Here is a 13,032-nt window from a genome sequence, read left to right as displayed (position 1 = left end):
TGCAAAATTTTTCATTAGAAAATCAATTTCTGTAAGAACATTCTTTCTAATGACAATATATTATTCTTCCCCATGCAGTGCCAACTGGCTCTGTTGTGTGTATTGCCACCATTCTGTTTCCTGGCACCGTACACAGCTTTCTGGGTAACTGCCAGTGACAAGAGCTTTTAAATTCATATTTGGTGCAGTAAAAAACCCCTCACAACATCGTTTAAATTATTTAAAAATTGACCACAGCATATGCTGGGAAAATCCTTTCAAAACTTACATTGTTTCGCTCTTTTAGCTGTAGATCCAAGATGAAATCATTTGAAACAGCAGATGAAATGAAGTTGCATCATCCTGTTGTAAAGCAAAGATCATAACAATTTTATTTGGGCAGCAGTGTTTTCTGGAATCAGAAAATTTGTGGAAAGGCCTTCATTGATGTCATCTGGCTCAATATGAGCAATTTCTCCTATAAAAATGCATACTGAACTAAGAGGAAGGTGAAGTGAGAAAATATGTATACAGGGCAAGCTGCCATAAGGATCACTTGGACATGCATAAGGGAATATGTATTCCCTTAACAAACAGTATCTTAAAAATGTTGATTGTCAATTTGTTTGACATTTAGCTAAAGATATTGATAGACAATAAATAATGTCAGATCCTGTATTTTTCTTTAAGACTTCTTTCCCAGAAAGGACAGCTTTGCAATAATAACCTGCCATTTGATGTTTTAATTAAGCAAGCTTGGATGTGGAAAACAAACAAGTACACAGAATGCATAATTAGAAGCTACTGCTGCCTTTGGTAGTGTGCATCCATGCCCGTGGGGATCCTATATGGTGTATGTTGGGGAGAACATGCTTAACTGTTGGATGACATCATTGTCTGATGCATGGGAGTTGGAACTGGATGATCTGAGGTCCTTTCTAACTCGAATCATTCTATGATTCGGTTATTATATAATTCTCTGAACTAGAGTTTAATGTATTATCTGGTTATACTTTTAACTGTATTCTTAGAGAAGACACAAAGCTGATTTTAGTGGTTACTGCCTCTGCAAATTCCTGTAGTTCCCTCAACCATTCTTAGCAGAGGTAAGGAACTCACTGATGACGGGCCCTCTGTCTCCAGTTCTCTAAGCTTGTACCAATGACATCCATGCAAAACAGAAACACTCTCAGGAAACGCTTCTGTGATCCTTAGTGAATGTAAAAACATCCATATTGTTTCTGCTTGGAAAGGAAACTAAATACAAGGCTAATTTCGCTCCAATACCGAGCTTGTGATCTGGGGAAAAAAAGAAACTGGGAAAAAAAAATCCTGCCCGCATGCTTGTATGAGAACCAAGATGACAAGTAATCTAATGTTGTGCTGCAAACTGGTACTGATGACTTTGCAGAAGCCAACATGCAAACTATCATCAATAATTCGTCGTCATTATTTTTCCACCAGTTTTTCTTGTAAACCAAGTGTAATAAACAGCATATACTAAAATTTCATACCCATGCTCAGCATTACTCATTAACTTATTACTGTTACAGTCCAGGTTCTTTCAAATCTGACTTCTAAATGAGCATTTACGTATCATGTCTTTCTCTTTTCCCTCTTTCATGTAAGGCTGTGGAGAAACTGATGTTTTCAACATTTAACATCCTCCGAAGTAATTCTTTTATCCTTTCTGTGGTTGTTTTAACCGTAACTGGGAAGCAAAACAGCTGGAAGCACAGTTTATCTGATGCAGTGAATTAGCTGCAGTACAGCTTCTGTCAATAGGGGGCAAAGCCTAACTGAAAGCAGAAAAGCATGGAAAATATTTTTAATGCAGCCACTGGGGTGCACCAGAGTCAGGAAATCTGTCCCTTAAGTAAAATATTTTGCATGTTCTTTGGCAAACGTACACGAAAACAGGACAACACAGTGAGTAGCTGTTAAATGCAAGCCGTGAGCTGGTTTAGCAGCTGTGCACAAGTGCCAAGTACTTATCCAAGGATGGTAAATACAAAAATGAAGGAATCAGGAGCACAGTAGCCTGTGCTATGTTGGTTAACACCAGTGCTGTTTTCCAGGTGTGGACCTGAAAATCTGGCTTCACGATATCGATTGGTTTGGCTTGATCCAACATGGCAATGCCAGGCACTGGGGAGTTTAAGCTTGAGATAAATTCAGCACTCACCTTTCAGTTTTGTGAAGGATTTAGTTTTGACTAGATTTGGAAGATGGAATTCTGTCCTCATTTCATTCATCAGGCATCTAGTCAGTGAATTATAAGAGCAAGTTGTACAAAAATGCAGATTAAATTTTTTTAAGGCTTGGAATAGTCAATAGGTTGCTGTTCTTGAACAGAAAACATGAGAGCAGTACTGTGGAATTTAGAAGCCACTCGCTAGCGCAGACCTTCTCCCTGTTACATGCACCACAGGCTGTAACTGCACAAACAGTTTGAATTAAGCCTACAAATCCTGCCAAATTATAACAGGGCTGCAGTCGTTGTGCCTGTGCAGAACCAATGATGCAGTCTGAAAGCACACAAGGAGGAATATCTGGAAGCAATGACTGACAAACAGCAAACAGCTGGGAAATCTCAGATGCAAACCTTTGGTTTCACCTGTCTAGTTTTTCTGTGGTCTGCTGTAAGAGCAGGAGCTGCTTGGAGGCTGCAGAGCCAAGCTGGGCTTGATGATGACTCTCAGCTTCCGAAGAGGACGAGAAATGTTATCTAGTGTCTGACAAAAAGTTACTCCTTTAAGAAGTAGGACCAGCTTTTAAAAAGCTGCTGCATGCTTTGAAAATCTGATGCAGCTTAAACAGCAAGTGTCAGAAATGAAAGACAGCAAGCAGTGGCAGGGTAAGGAGAACAGGGATGTATGGGCTCTGTCCTCTGGGTTTCCCAGCCTGCAAAAGAAGGGTGGGGTAGCAATGGGAGATGGTGGCTTGAGAACTGTGGAGACTGGACAAGGCTGCTGACTCAAGTAATGCTCTAACATCCTTCCCTGAGAGTCTTGGCTCACTGAGGTCTTGTAGTCAAGTCTGGCTGAGGGAAGAGCATGGCAGAGAAGTTATATTTGAGTTTGGATGAAAACAGCCTCTGGTTCAGTTAGCACCTCTTTGTTCAATCTGGTCTCATCACGACAGTCAAAAACACTGATTATAGAGAATGGGGTAGAATGGATTTCATTTGTGTATTTCTGAGAAAAAATTAGCCAGAAGGTGATTATTTTGCCGACTAAATAAAATGATGAAGAATAGCCAGAACACAACCTGCAGACCTGAATCTTCTCAGCCTTTTTCCCTCTTCTGCCACTGCTCATGATCAAGTTTTCTTCACATCTTAATGGCTCTGTTTGAATCTGTTAGTGCCTCTCAAAGTGGTATGGGTGCAAGAGACTCGCTTAGTATGTTCAAGTTGCTTATTTGTCAGTAGTCATACTCTGTCTCCCCTGTGCTGGAAATGGGTCTTGAAATCCAATTTGGCTTTGTTTTTTTTCTTTGTTGCTACAGATACAAAGGCTTTAAAGGCAACTGCTCGATTTCCTTCATTGAGCAGTTCAGAGCCCTCCACCAGTGCAATAAGTACTGTGAGATGCTGGGTCTGAAATCTCTCCGATTCACTCATCAAAAACAGAGGAAACCAACGCCCATGAAGAGCAAAACTCTACCAAACTCACCAACTATTAAAAAAACAGTGTGCAAGAAAGTGAGAGAACCTAGGGACTTCACAACTACAGAGCACTGAGTAGCACTGTCCCATCGTATGGAAACTCCTCGTGGGGATATGTAATAGTGGTAGGCACCAATGTTCTTACCAGAGAATAACATTTGGGGATATTGTTATGAAGTCATCCTAATGCTGATGCCAGCAACAAAGAAAGGAGATGATTCTGTGATGTAGAAACCAGAGATTTAACACGAAAGCAAGATTTTGAAGATAAACTCAGCCACCTGCCTGGATTATTTTACAACTGTTCTATGCACTGGTATCTGTATATTTTGAGTCTTGGCCATTGAATGAGTCTCTGGAGAACATCTTCCCTTCTGTTTGTGTGTGCATGTGAACCTGTGGTTCAGCTGCAATGTAAACAACAAAATGTTTAAGATGCCACTTAGTAAAAATTTTGCACAGTATTGTTCGGACTGCTTTCTAAAAGATTTTTTCTCTCCCAAATCTTTGCATGTTGTACCACAACTGTACTACTCTTTTCATAATAATGTTTTTTCCCACTCACATGTCTTCCAATACAAGATAAAACTATTCATGATTGGACATCTGTGCATTCTCCACAAGATTTCTAGGATCTTTAATGTTCTCACAATGTGATGTCATCAGCTTAAAATTCAGTAACGTGTGTGATTCTCCATAGCATTCCATGCTTCCCAAGAAAGCTTCCTTGACTCTACAGTATCCCTGTGGCACAGTACTGGATGTGTACCAGTCCTATTGTAAGGTAGAGGCTCAGAGTCTGCATGTTGCCGAACAGCTAGGATGTGAAATAAGCCATTGGAGATGGAGGGTGTTTCAATATCTTGCAACATAAAGAATAAGTCAGATGGCTTTTATGAGTCGTGTGGAGTTGTTTTTAAAGGAGCATGGGAGGTATCTTGGGACAGTACGTGACCGATAAAGAGTTCTGATTTGTCCTCATACCATTTATCCAGCGTACCAGCAAAAGGCAGTGTGCCTCCAGATTCGGCAGATTTGCTGCCAAAGGAGGGAACTATGCTTGTCAGAAACTGCAGCATGTTTCCTGGATGTTGCCAGTTGGAAACCCAACCTACAGTGCCTAGCACCTGGAATAGAAACACCGAAAACATGGCAGGCTTCTTATCCCTACTAAATAATGGGTGGTGCAAGGAACCCAACACCTGAATGCGAATCTGGAGTGCAAGGAAGGTCAGTGCTGAGGGAAAGAAATTCTGGACTACGTTCTGCTTTGTATTGATGAGCAGTGGGTGTCAAGTAGGAAACAAACTGTTTGGGATTAATTGACACTAGTAAAAGAAACTTCTCTGACTGCAGTTGAGATGTAAACGTCTAGAGTTGTTGTCCTCTTGAGTTATTGCCCCTCAGTGCAGTTACACCTTCAATTACATTGAAATATATTGACATTAATAGCTGCAGAAAGTAGATAACAATTACCCTTGGTTAAAGCCAACTGAAATTTATAACCTTGCCCTCCTGTGATTCTCACAGGTTTCACAGCTCTGAGGCATTTCTAAGGGAAGTAGAGAATTGAGTCTTTGCCTTTTTTTTTTTTTTCTGCTTTACAGAATCACAGAATTCTGGGGGTTGGAAGGGACCTGTAGATATCATCATCCCTCTCTGGGCAGCCCGTTCCAGTGATCCCCTCTGAGCCATCTCTTCCCCAGGCTGAACAGTCTCAGGTCCCTCAGCCTTCCATCACAAGGGAGATGCTCCCCATCACCCTGCACTGGACTCCTCCTGGGAGATCCCTGTCTTTTGAATCAGGGAACCCAGCCACAGTATTCTGGATATGGACTCACTAGAGCAGAGTAGAGGGGGAGGATTGCCTCTCTTGACCTTCTGGCCACATTCTTTTTAATGCACATCAGGGTACCACTGGCTTTCTTGGCCACCAGGGCACATTGCTGGCTCACCCTGCTGTTTCCATGTTGGGCCATCCTATCTCACACTTGCTTAGCTGTCTGTTCTGACCTGCAGTCTGTCTTGTTTGTCTGGCAAGTAGGAAGTCTTTGTCAGGAGTATCTTCTTCATGCCGGTTCCTCTCAAAAACTCCTTACTGACATTTCTGGGTCTGACAACAACAATAAACAAACTCCAGTGTGCGTGTCAGAAATAAGTGGGAAATGGTGCTTGATAGACTAGCTTTCTGCCTGTCTCTGTATTTCCATGTCAGATCTGTGGGGGAAAAAATAGGCTGTTAATAATTGCTGTCCCTTGTAGACTGATAATTAGGCACTCTTCCCACTTACTCCTGCTGTTACAGAACATACGAATATATCCATGTATGCTGTATCACAGAGCATTTGAGAAAATTGTTTGAGAAAGAATGAAAGCTAAGAATCTAATCTTAATTTTATACAAAGACCTGGACCATGAAATCAGACACACATGGATGAAACAAAGCTTCTACGAAACGTCTCTTTTTAAAAAATAATTGACTGCATGAATATCACGTTGGCATTGAGGTTTTAGAGATAACTCCCTGGAGCCGCTCAAGGCCAGGTTGGATGGGGCCCTGGGCAGCCTGGGCTGCTATGAAATGTGGAGGTTGGTGGCCCTGCGTGTGGCAGGGGGTTGGAGCTTCGTGATCCTTGAGCTCCCTTCCAACCCGGGCAGTTCTGTGATTCTGTGATATGTGTTGCTATGGATAAACTGATAATTTAACCTGATCTTTCCCAGTTTTAAGCAGATTAAAAATAGCCAGGCTCCAAAGGAAACATTTTCAATAACACCAAATGGATTTCAGAGTGTAAATCCATGTCTGCAAAATACTAGATGTCAGTTATCTTTTTGCTACAGGTGGGTGATACACGCCGTACCTTATCACCAGTGGAAATTGGCTGCCTCAGTTCCTTTTGAAATTGAACCTTTAGACTTCTGAAAATTCCTCCCCAATGGTCAGAAGTGTTCAAAGGCAGCAAGTTTCAACTGCAGGATTTGTGTCTAGTAATTTCCTGGATGACTGTATCATTGCAGCCCTTTGATACGTAATCTCAGCCTTAATGCACACATCAGCTTCACAAATTGCTTGGCCCCAGGTCTCCAGGGGAGGCAATTTTTGAAGGCAGCTGTTTCATTTCGCATGTTGTGCCTTGAATACTTACCCACTTGATGCAGAGACTGAATGGAAGTCAGCATTAGAAAAGACTGTGTTTCCCACTCCATCCCTCATAAACCATGTAGTAATAGAAAATTGCATACAATTTGTAGCAGGGGAGCTTTTCAGAATAACTCCCGCAGCTCAATCTCACATAATCCAGCAGTGAACTGTAGGAATACATCTACATTATGTCCTTTTTTTTTTTTTTTTTTTTTTTTTTGCCCTTAGAGAAAGTTCAGTGTACCCAGCACTTGTGTGGGTGTTGTAAAAGTCATGTCGCCCTATAATAAAAAGCTCAACAAATAGGCTGTTATTTGGAGTTTCAAGAGCACAGCAGCTGCAACAGGGAGAGAGGGTTAATCTATACTGCTATAGAGTACTAGGGGAAGGTTTGAAACGGATTTCACACACCAGTGTTTGAACACTTTATAATGGATTTTCTTAGTAATATCACAAGTGGAACCTTGGGAGCCTGTACTGCCGTTCCACCAGTGAAGTACCAGCAGTGGTGACTGATATTTTGCATTCAGCTGTGGTGCTACTGCCAATTGCAGAGCTAGTCCAAAATGACAGAGTTAATCTGCTGCTCTGTCTGGATGCTGTTCTAAGGCAAGTAACAGATGAGGTTCACTGAGTGGGAGGAGAGAAAGAACATAAGATGTTCTTCAAATAAGAAAAATTGCAATACCAGTAATCGGGAGAAGGGCAAGCAGGGCTGGCACAAGCTCCCTAGACTCTGCAGGCATAATGAGAGTGGGAAGGGATTTTATTCATTTCTCTCTCAATCAGAAGTTGAGAAGACAAGGTGCTGCTGTGAAAACATTACCCAGAGGGTCGTGCAGACAAGGTCACTTTCACTTTCCTTCATCAGAGCCAGAGAAAAGAGAAGGAGTTTCTGCTCTCTTGACTGCCCCCCAAGCTCACATGCATAAATATTGCTTCAGCTAGCAGGAAATTGCCTGCAAAGGCCTTTTTTAAAAATAAACCAGCTCTGCTCATTTCACTATGATTCTGCCATAAAATTCTGTGTGAAATTACTGTGACCTAGTGAGTCTTCGGCAGCGCAGTGCTGGCTCTGGGAGCCTTTCTGTTGCAGCTGTATTCTAATTGTGTTGATGGATGACTGAGGCTGTTTTGTAGCAGTGGCAGAACAACGTGCCTTGTTGGTGTTAATGCTCAGTGCTCTAACAAATGCCCTGTTCTTCTGTGTTTGTGCTGCATGTTTCGAGGATGGCCCTCTGCATTCTGTTCTTCGCCTGCTCCTTTCAGAGAAGAGATAGGACCCAACCTTACACTGCATGGTAGCCCAGCCCTTATCTTTCCTTTGCAAAGATCGTATGTAGCACTGTAAAATAAAAGGGAACAGAGCTGAAAGCATTTGAAATCTGAATAAATTATGTTCCCAGATAGATGTAAAAGCTTTTTATCAGAATTTTGAAAGGCGTTTTGTTTGAAAATCACAATCATCTCAGCCAGTTATTGTTTGAAACACGTGTGTTTTACTTTGGTGCAAAAATAACAACCAGGCTTTGAGTTCACCAGGTAATTGGCTGCAGTACTCTACAGCAACGGTCAATCCAACAGGAAAATCTCAGTCCAACCTCGTTTTCCAGAGGCAACCACAGCTGCACTGACTCCACTGAAATCCACATTCCTAACACTGGTGGTGTGATTCCTGTAGGTGACTCTTGTGTGTTCTGCGGTAGGGATCTGGAAAGGCACGTGGCAGGGTGTGCTTTTCCCACGTACAACTGTGGGTCCGCTTATAAAAGGAGCCTTCCTGAAATGAAGAAAGCTTATTTATTCCTCAGTACAGCAGATAAAGGCATTGCTATAATTCACTAACTTCTCTGACTCGAAGTCTCATCTACCAGTAGCTATTTAGTGTGATAATGGCGTTTGATAGATTGGACACAAACACCATTGTCACACTCCACAGCTCTGGCAGCAGATGGTTAGCCCATGGTAGTAGAAGTAAAGGCACACAGCGTGGAGGCTTCGGAGATCTGCAAAACACAGAAAAAGACCACGTGTGTGTGATACTTAATATGTAGCACCTCAGTGTTCTCACGGAGCATGAGAAATAGGACTCAGCGTTTTTGTGCCAAGTAGCTGCAGTAATCTAAAAGATAAGTATCTAAAAGATAAGTAGCTTTAAGTGTGCTTTTATAGGCAAAGGAAATGGACAGGCGCCTCGAGGAAGTCATTGGTCTGGTCTTAAAGGATTTTGGAGGGAGGGAAGAATCATCCTTCGCAGGGACTGGTGCCTTTCTTACTGATGGACTCAACTCAGTAAGTGCTTTTCTTGTATAGAGTTTTGTTAGATCATAAAGTCAGTGTTTGTTTCCCATATGCATGTCTTTGCCAGCACCTTACAGCCACCTCACTTAGAAGGCAGCAAGGTGGTCTTTGCTTCTCCTCCTCATTCATATCCAACAGTGAAGTAAGCAGTGTTAGCGAGGTACACAACTACTGTTTCCTCTTCCACAACAATTTCTTTGTTTGTTTGACAGGACAGAGTGCTTTTCCATATTTAACCTGCAAATCAGGTAACATTTCTGTATATCATGCCTATTCATGAGGACTGGTCTAAGAGTACAAAACGCTTCCTGAGGATCACCTTATGCACAGTGATTTGCTAAACCAGTTCAGCTGTGTGTCACCAGCACATCTGAATATTGCAAAGATTCCGAATATGCAAACATTCCGAAGAGGAAATAGAGAAAGAAGAGCACGGGGAAGGAAGCAGATTAGAAAATAGAGCCTCGATAGCCCTCATACCTTGCTCTTCTCTGCATCCACTTTCTCCTCAGTCTATAAAGCGTGTCACCTAGTGTGATGCCTCTGCAGGAACATTTTGGGTACTAACTGGAAGAAACAGTGACCTATGCAGATAGAAAGTGGCTTTGTGAGCATGCAAGCTGGGTAGTGAATGTTCATCAGTATCTGTGGTAACTCACTCCCCTGGTACTGTGTGATTCTCACACAGCAACATCCTTAGCACCTCTGCTTTATCCCCAGAACCATGTTGGCGCTCCCATCACGCCTTCCAGCTGAGAAACAAAAGGGAGAGGTACACACCTCTATCACTGACTCCTCTTTAAAATTTGAATATTTGACAGAACTGAGTCATGTTGTCTGAATGCAGTACAGCTGTGAAGGAAAATCACATTTCTGTCCTTGTTCAGAGCAAGCGGTCACTGATCTAAATATCAGCTTCTGGAAGAAGGAGGAAAGGAATTCCCTGGTGTGAAACAGGGCATGCTGAAGCTGGTGAGAAGTGCAGGTCCTTCTCTCAAAAGAAGAGGTTGTGTATGGGCAGCTACCACCACTGAAACACTGGAGCTGGCTGGGGGGAGGACAAGGCTCTGAAGGAAAAGGTTCAGCACAAGAACCTGCTCTCCAGGTGGAGTACAGATTGAGGGCTGCCACAGGAACAGCAGCCCTGGTTTGAGAAAGTAATATGGAGTGCAGCAGCAAATGGTGAAGTTAATGGCCTGGGGGCTTCCAAACGCTGATTTCCATATGCAGATGTTCAGATAGGGAAGCTTAGCTTGCTCCATTCTACAGCAATCAGCAGAGGAGAGATGCACAAACTGTCCTGCTGCCCACATGGATTGAACACACCTGAACCACCAGCACACCCTTCACAGTGTAACAAGTATTTTTTCTGCAATCCTAACCTTTGGATGCAACTTTTTGTTGTTTGTTTTGTTTTTCTTTCTTTTTTTCTTTTTTTCTTTTTTTTTTTTCTGGAAACTTTCTCATAAACACAATCTATTTCAACCTGTGTGGATCCCCATGCAGACTGACAGTCTGCGGAGCTCTGGACCATCTTCACCACTGATTTACAAATGCATATAATTGAACCTATGAGTAAGTGTGATTTGGCAGCACGAGCTGAGTTCTGAGCAGCCTGTGGCTGGCATATAGCAAAGCCATGAGTGGCTGTGAGCTGCTTACCGTGTCAGATTGCTTTGGGTTTTGAGCACGATTATTACAACTGCTCTGCTATGCCCACCCTTGCAAGGAAGCATGCCTGTAGATGCTTGAGCAGGCCTGAGACTTATCCAAGTGCTTTTCACCTTGTACTGACTTTAAGTCTCCACGTGCAGAGGGGGAAATGCACACACAGAGTGGTGGGGTGGTTGCAGACCCAGCCACACGTTGTGCCACCAGGAAATCACAGCTACAGAGGAGTCACATCCAAAGGAAAGGAAAGGGCCTGAGCACATCCCACGCGTCAGAACGGCACTGAGTGCTTTGAATTAATGATGGGAAATGCACAGTTACACCCGGAACACTTGATATCCAGTCAGGGTGCTGCTTGCATTTGCATACTTGAGGTCTGTGAGGATATTTTTGATGAATGTGTCTCCGCTTTAGCTACTGATAGTTGGAATCAAAGCCAAGGGGATATACAAATACTGTACATTTCTTTCTAACTCATCATGATAGCAGTGGTCTTCCACCACCTTTACCAATACACATTTTACTCAGAATTAAATCTGTATCAGAGAAGAAAGGTAAAAAAAATTCTACTCCATTTAAGCCCTCCAACCAAAAGTGAGTCAGATCTGGCATATCCAGAGCCACACGTAGCAAGGCTCTGGCAGAGGCACCTCAGGGCTTTGCTGCAAAATACAGATGGCAGCCAGATAAAGAATGCAACTGCAGCAAGCAGCTTCATAGTTCCACAGCTACATAGAAAAGGGAATATTTCCAAGAATAAAAGGTAGCGACAGAAAGAAACATGGCAGCTTTCAGTATTGCAATGGAGCAGGAAAACCAAAGCAACAAAGGAGCAGCAGTACGGGGAGAAAGAGAACACACATTGTCACAGAAAAAAAATTCTCCTTTTTGCTTCTCTTCCGTTATCAGGATGTTTGAGCGACGAAGAAAATTGCAAGCGTGAGAATTTTTCAAGAAGCATAGCAGCGTGGGTCACAACATCTGTCCTTTTCATACCTTCAGGCTTGGAAGCATCCCTGCAAGCTGTGAAGCCTGGCTACGTTTACTACCAGCTGTGTTTAATTCCTAAGCCAACCTAATCCCTTTAATAGAAAGTGTAGGCTGAGATCACTGTGTCCACGGCATTAAATCCGGCTGAATCAAACAGGCCATTTGCAGATCATGTGCTATTCCAAAGTGCTGCCTATTCGAAAGACACACGCACTACTCTGTTAGTCCGTTTCATCACTCCTTTCCCTCACGTGAATCGAGCATGGCAAGGCACTTACCGTCGCAGACAGGGGTCCCTGTGTTGTGCCATTGGGATCTGTCAGAACTCAGGTGCTGCTGTGTGACGTGTTGCTGAGTATCACTGTGCCCGGGTGGCTGGAGAACCTGGCTTTCTTTTACGAGATCACAGCAGTGGCCAGCTGTTCAAGGCCTCTGTTTTCAGGGGACACCTTTGCCTTGCCCTTTATGGGATCCTGAGGTTTTAAAGTAAACAATTTGTTCTCTTTCTGATAAGTCATATTAAAATATTGATCTGGGGGGTGGGGGATGGCTGTCACTGCACAGAGCCAGGATCACCTTTATTCAAAAGGAGTAAGGAATGGGGGAAAAAACACCGAAGGCTACCTTTTCTCTCCTTTTTTAATGTGGGCTTCATTTTCCAGCGTCCCTACGACCTGGGAAAAAAGCCTGACTTCAGCTAGGAACAGTGATGGCTAAATCAGGAATTACACACAGGCTTCAGGACCTCATCCAGATAATCAGCAGCCAGACCACTGCATAAACCTCCAAATTTAAGGTGTTTTTAATTGCACATTTTTGGTGTAGGCTATTATGGGATCTGAACCTGAACGTAAGCTGGGGTCCCATTTTCAGTACAGTAACCTTCCTGAGAGTTAACCAGCTGGTGCTTCACTGCTAGTGTTGACTGACATGCTTCTATTCCACTAGAATATAAATATTTTGTAGCAGACTTGGGGAACATTGATATTGGGAAGAAAATATTGGAATTATCAATACAACGCCTCACATAAGCAAAGAATCAGGTGGCTTTACTTATTTTGGATGGATGAGTCCATTTGGCAGGTGAAAAACACTGGAACATCAGATGTGGAAGGCAATCTTTACCCTGCATTCTTCTTGCATTAAAGCTTTAGTCGCTGGCAGACCTCAAACAGAGCACACATACATTTTCTGTCCGTCTTAAGATCCTCACCACTGCCAGAATAAGACAAAACCATTCAGTGCATATGAACTCCAGGAATCAGAGCTCTCTTTCCAT

General features: G+C 42.9%; 1 protein-coding gene and 1 long non-coding RNA gene across 6 annotated transcripts in view; one reads left to right on the top strand and one right to left on the bottom strand.

The window, feature by feature from the left end:
- The window catches only part of ALPK2 (alpha kinase 2), a 40,686-nt gene extending 36,573 nt beyond the window's left edge, over positions 1-4,113 (top strand). For 3 of the 4 annotated variants that reach the window (XM_042886992.1, XM_042886994.1, XM_042886993.1), the window contains one exon: positions 3,490-4,113. In XM_042886992.1, coding sequence (XP_042742926.1) covers positions 3,490-3,724 — 235 coding nt within the window. In that variant the 3' untranslated portion in view covers positions 3,725-4,113. The remainder of the gene's footprint in view (positions 1-3,489) is intronic. The other variant, XM_042886995.1, reaches the window with a different exon arrangement.
- A 4,157-nt stretch (positions 4,114-8,270) lies between these two features.
- LOC122188576 lies at positions 8,271-12,217 on the bottom strand. Of its 2 annotated transcripts, XR_006181612.1 has the most exons (3): positions 12,032-12,217; positions 9,573-9,676; positions 8,271-8,797 (listed from the first exon to the last, which is right to left on the bottom strand). It is a non-coding gene; the product is annotated as an uncharacterized LOC122188576 (long non-coding RNA). The 2 variants fall into 2 exon arrangements; XR_006181613.1 differs by lacking the exon at positions 9,573-9,676.
- Between the last annotated feature and the right edge of the window lie 815 nt (positions 12,218-13,032).

This window comes from Lagopus leucura, unplaced genomic scaffold (genome assembly GCF_019238085.1).
Source record: "Lagopus leucura isolate 7727_CA_CO unplaced genomic scaffold, USGS_WTPT01 Super-Scaffold_100070, whole genome shotgun sequence".
NCBI lineage: Eukaryota > Metazoa > Chordata > Aves > Galliformes > Phasianidae > Lagopus > Lagopus leucura.
The sequence above is the reverse complement of the archived record's forward strand: the minus strand, read 5'-3'. Positions and strand labels throughout refer to the sequence as shown.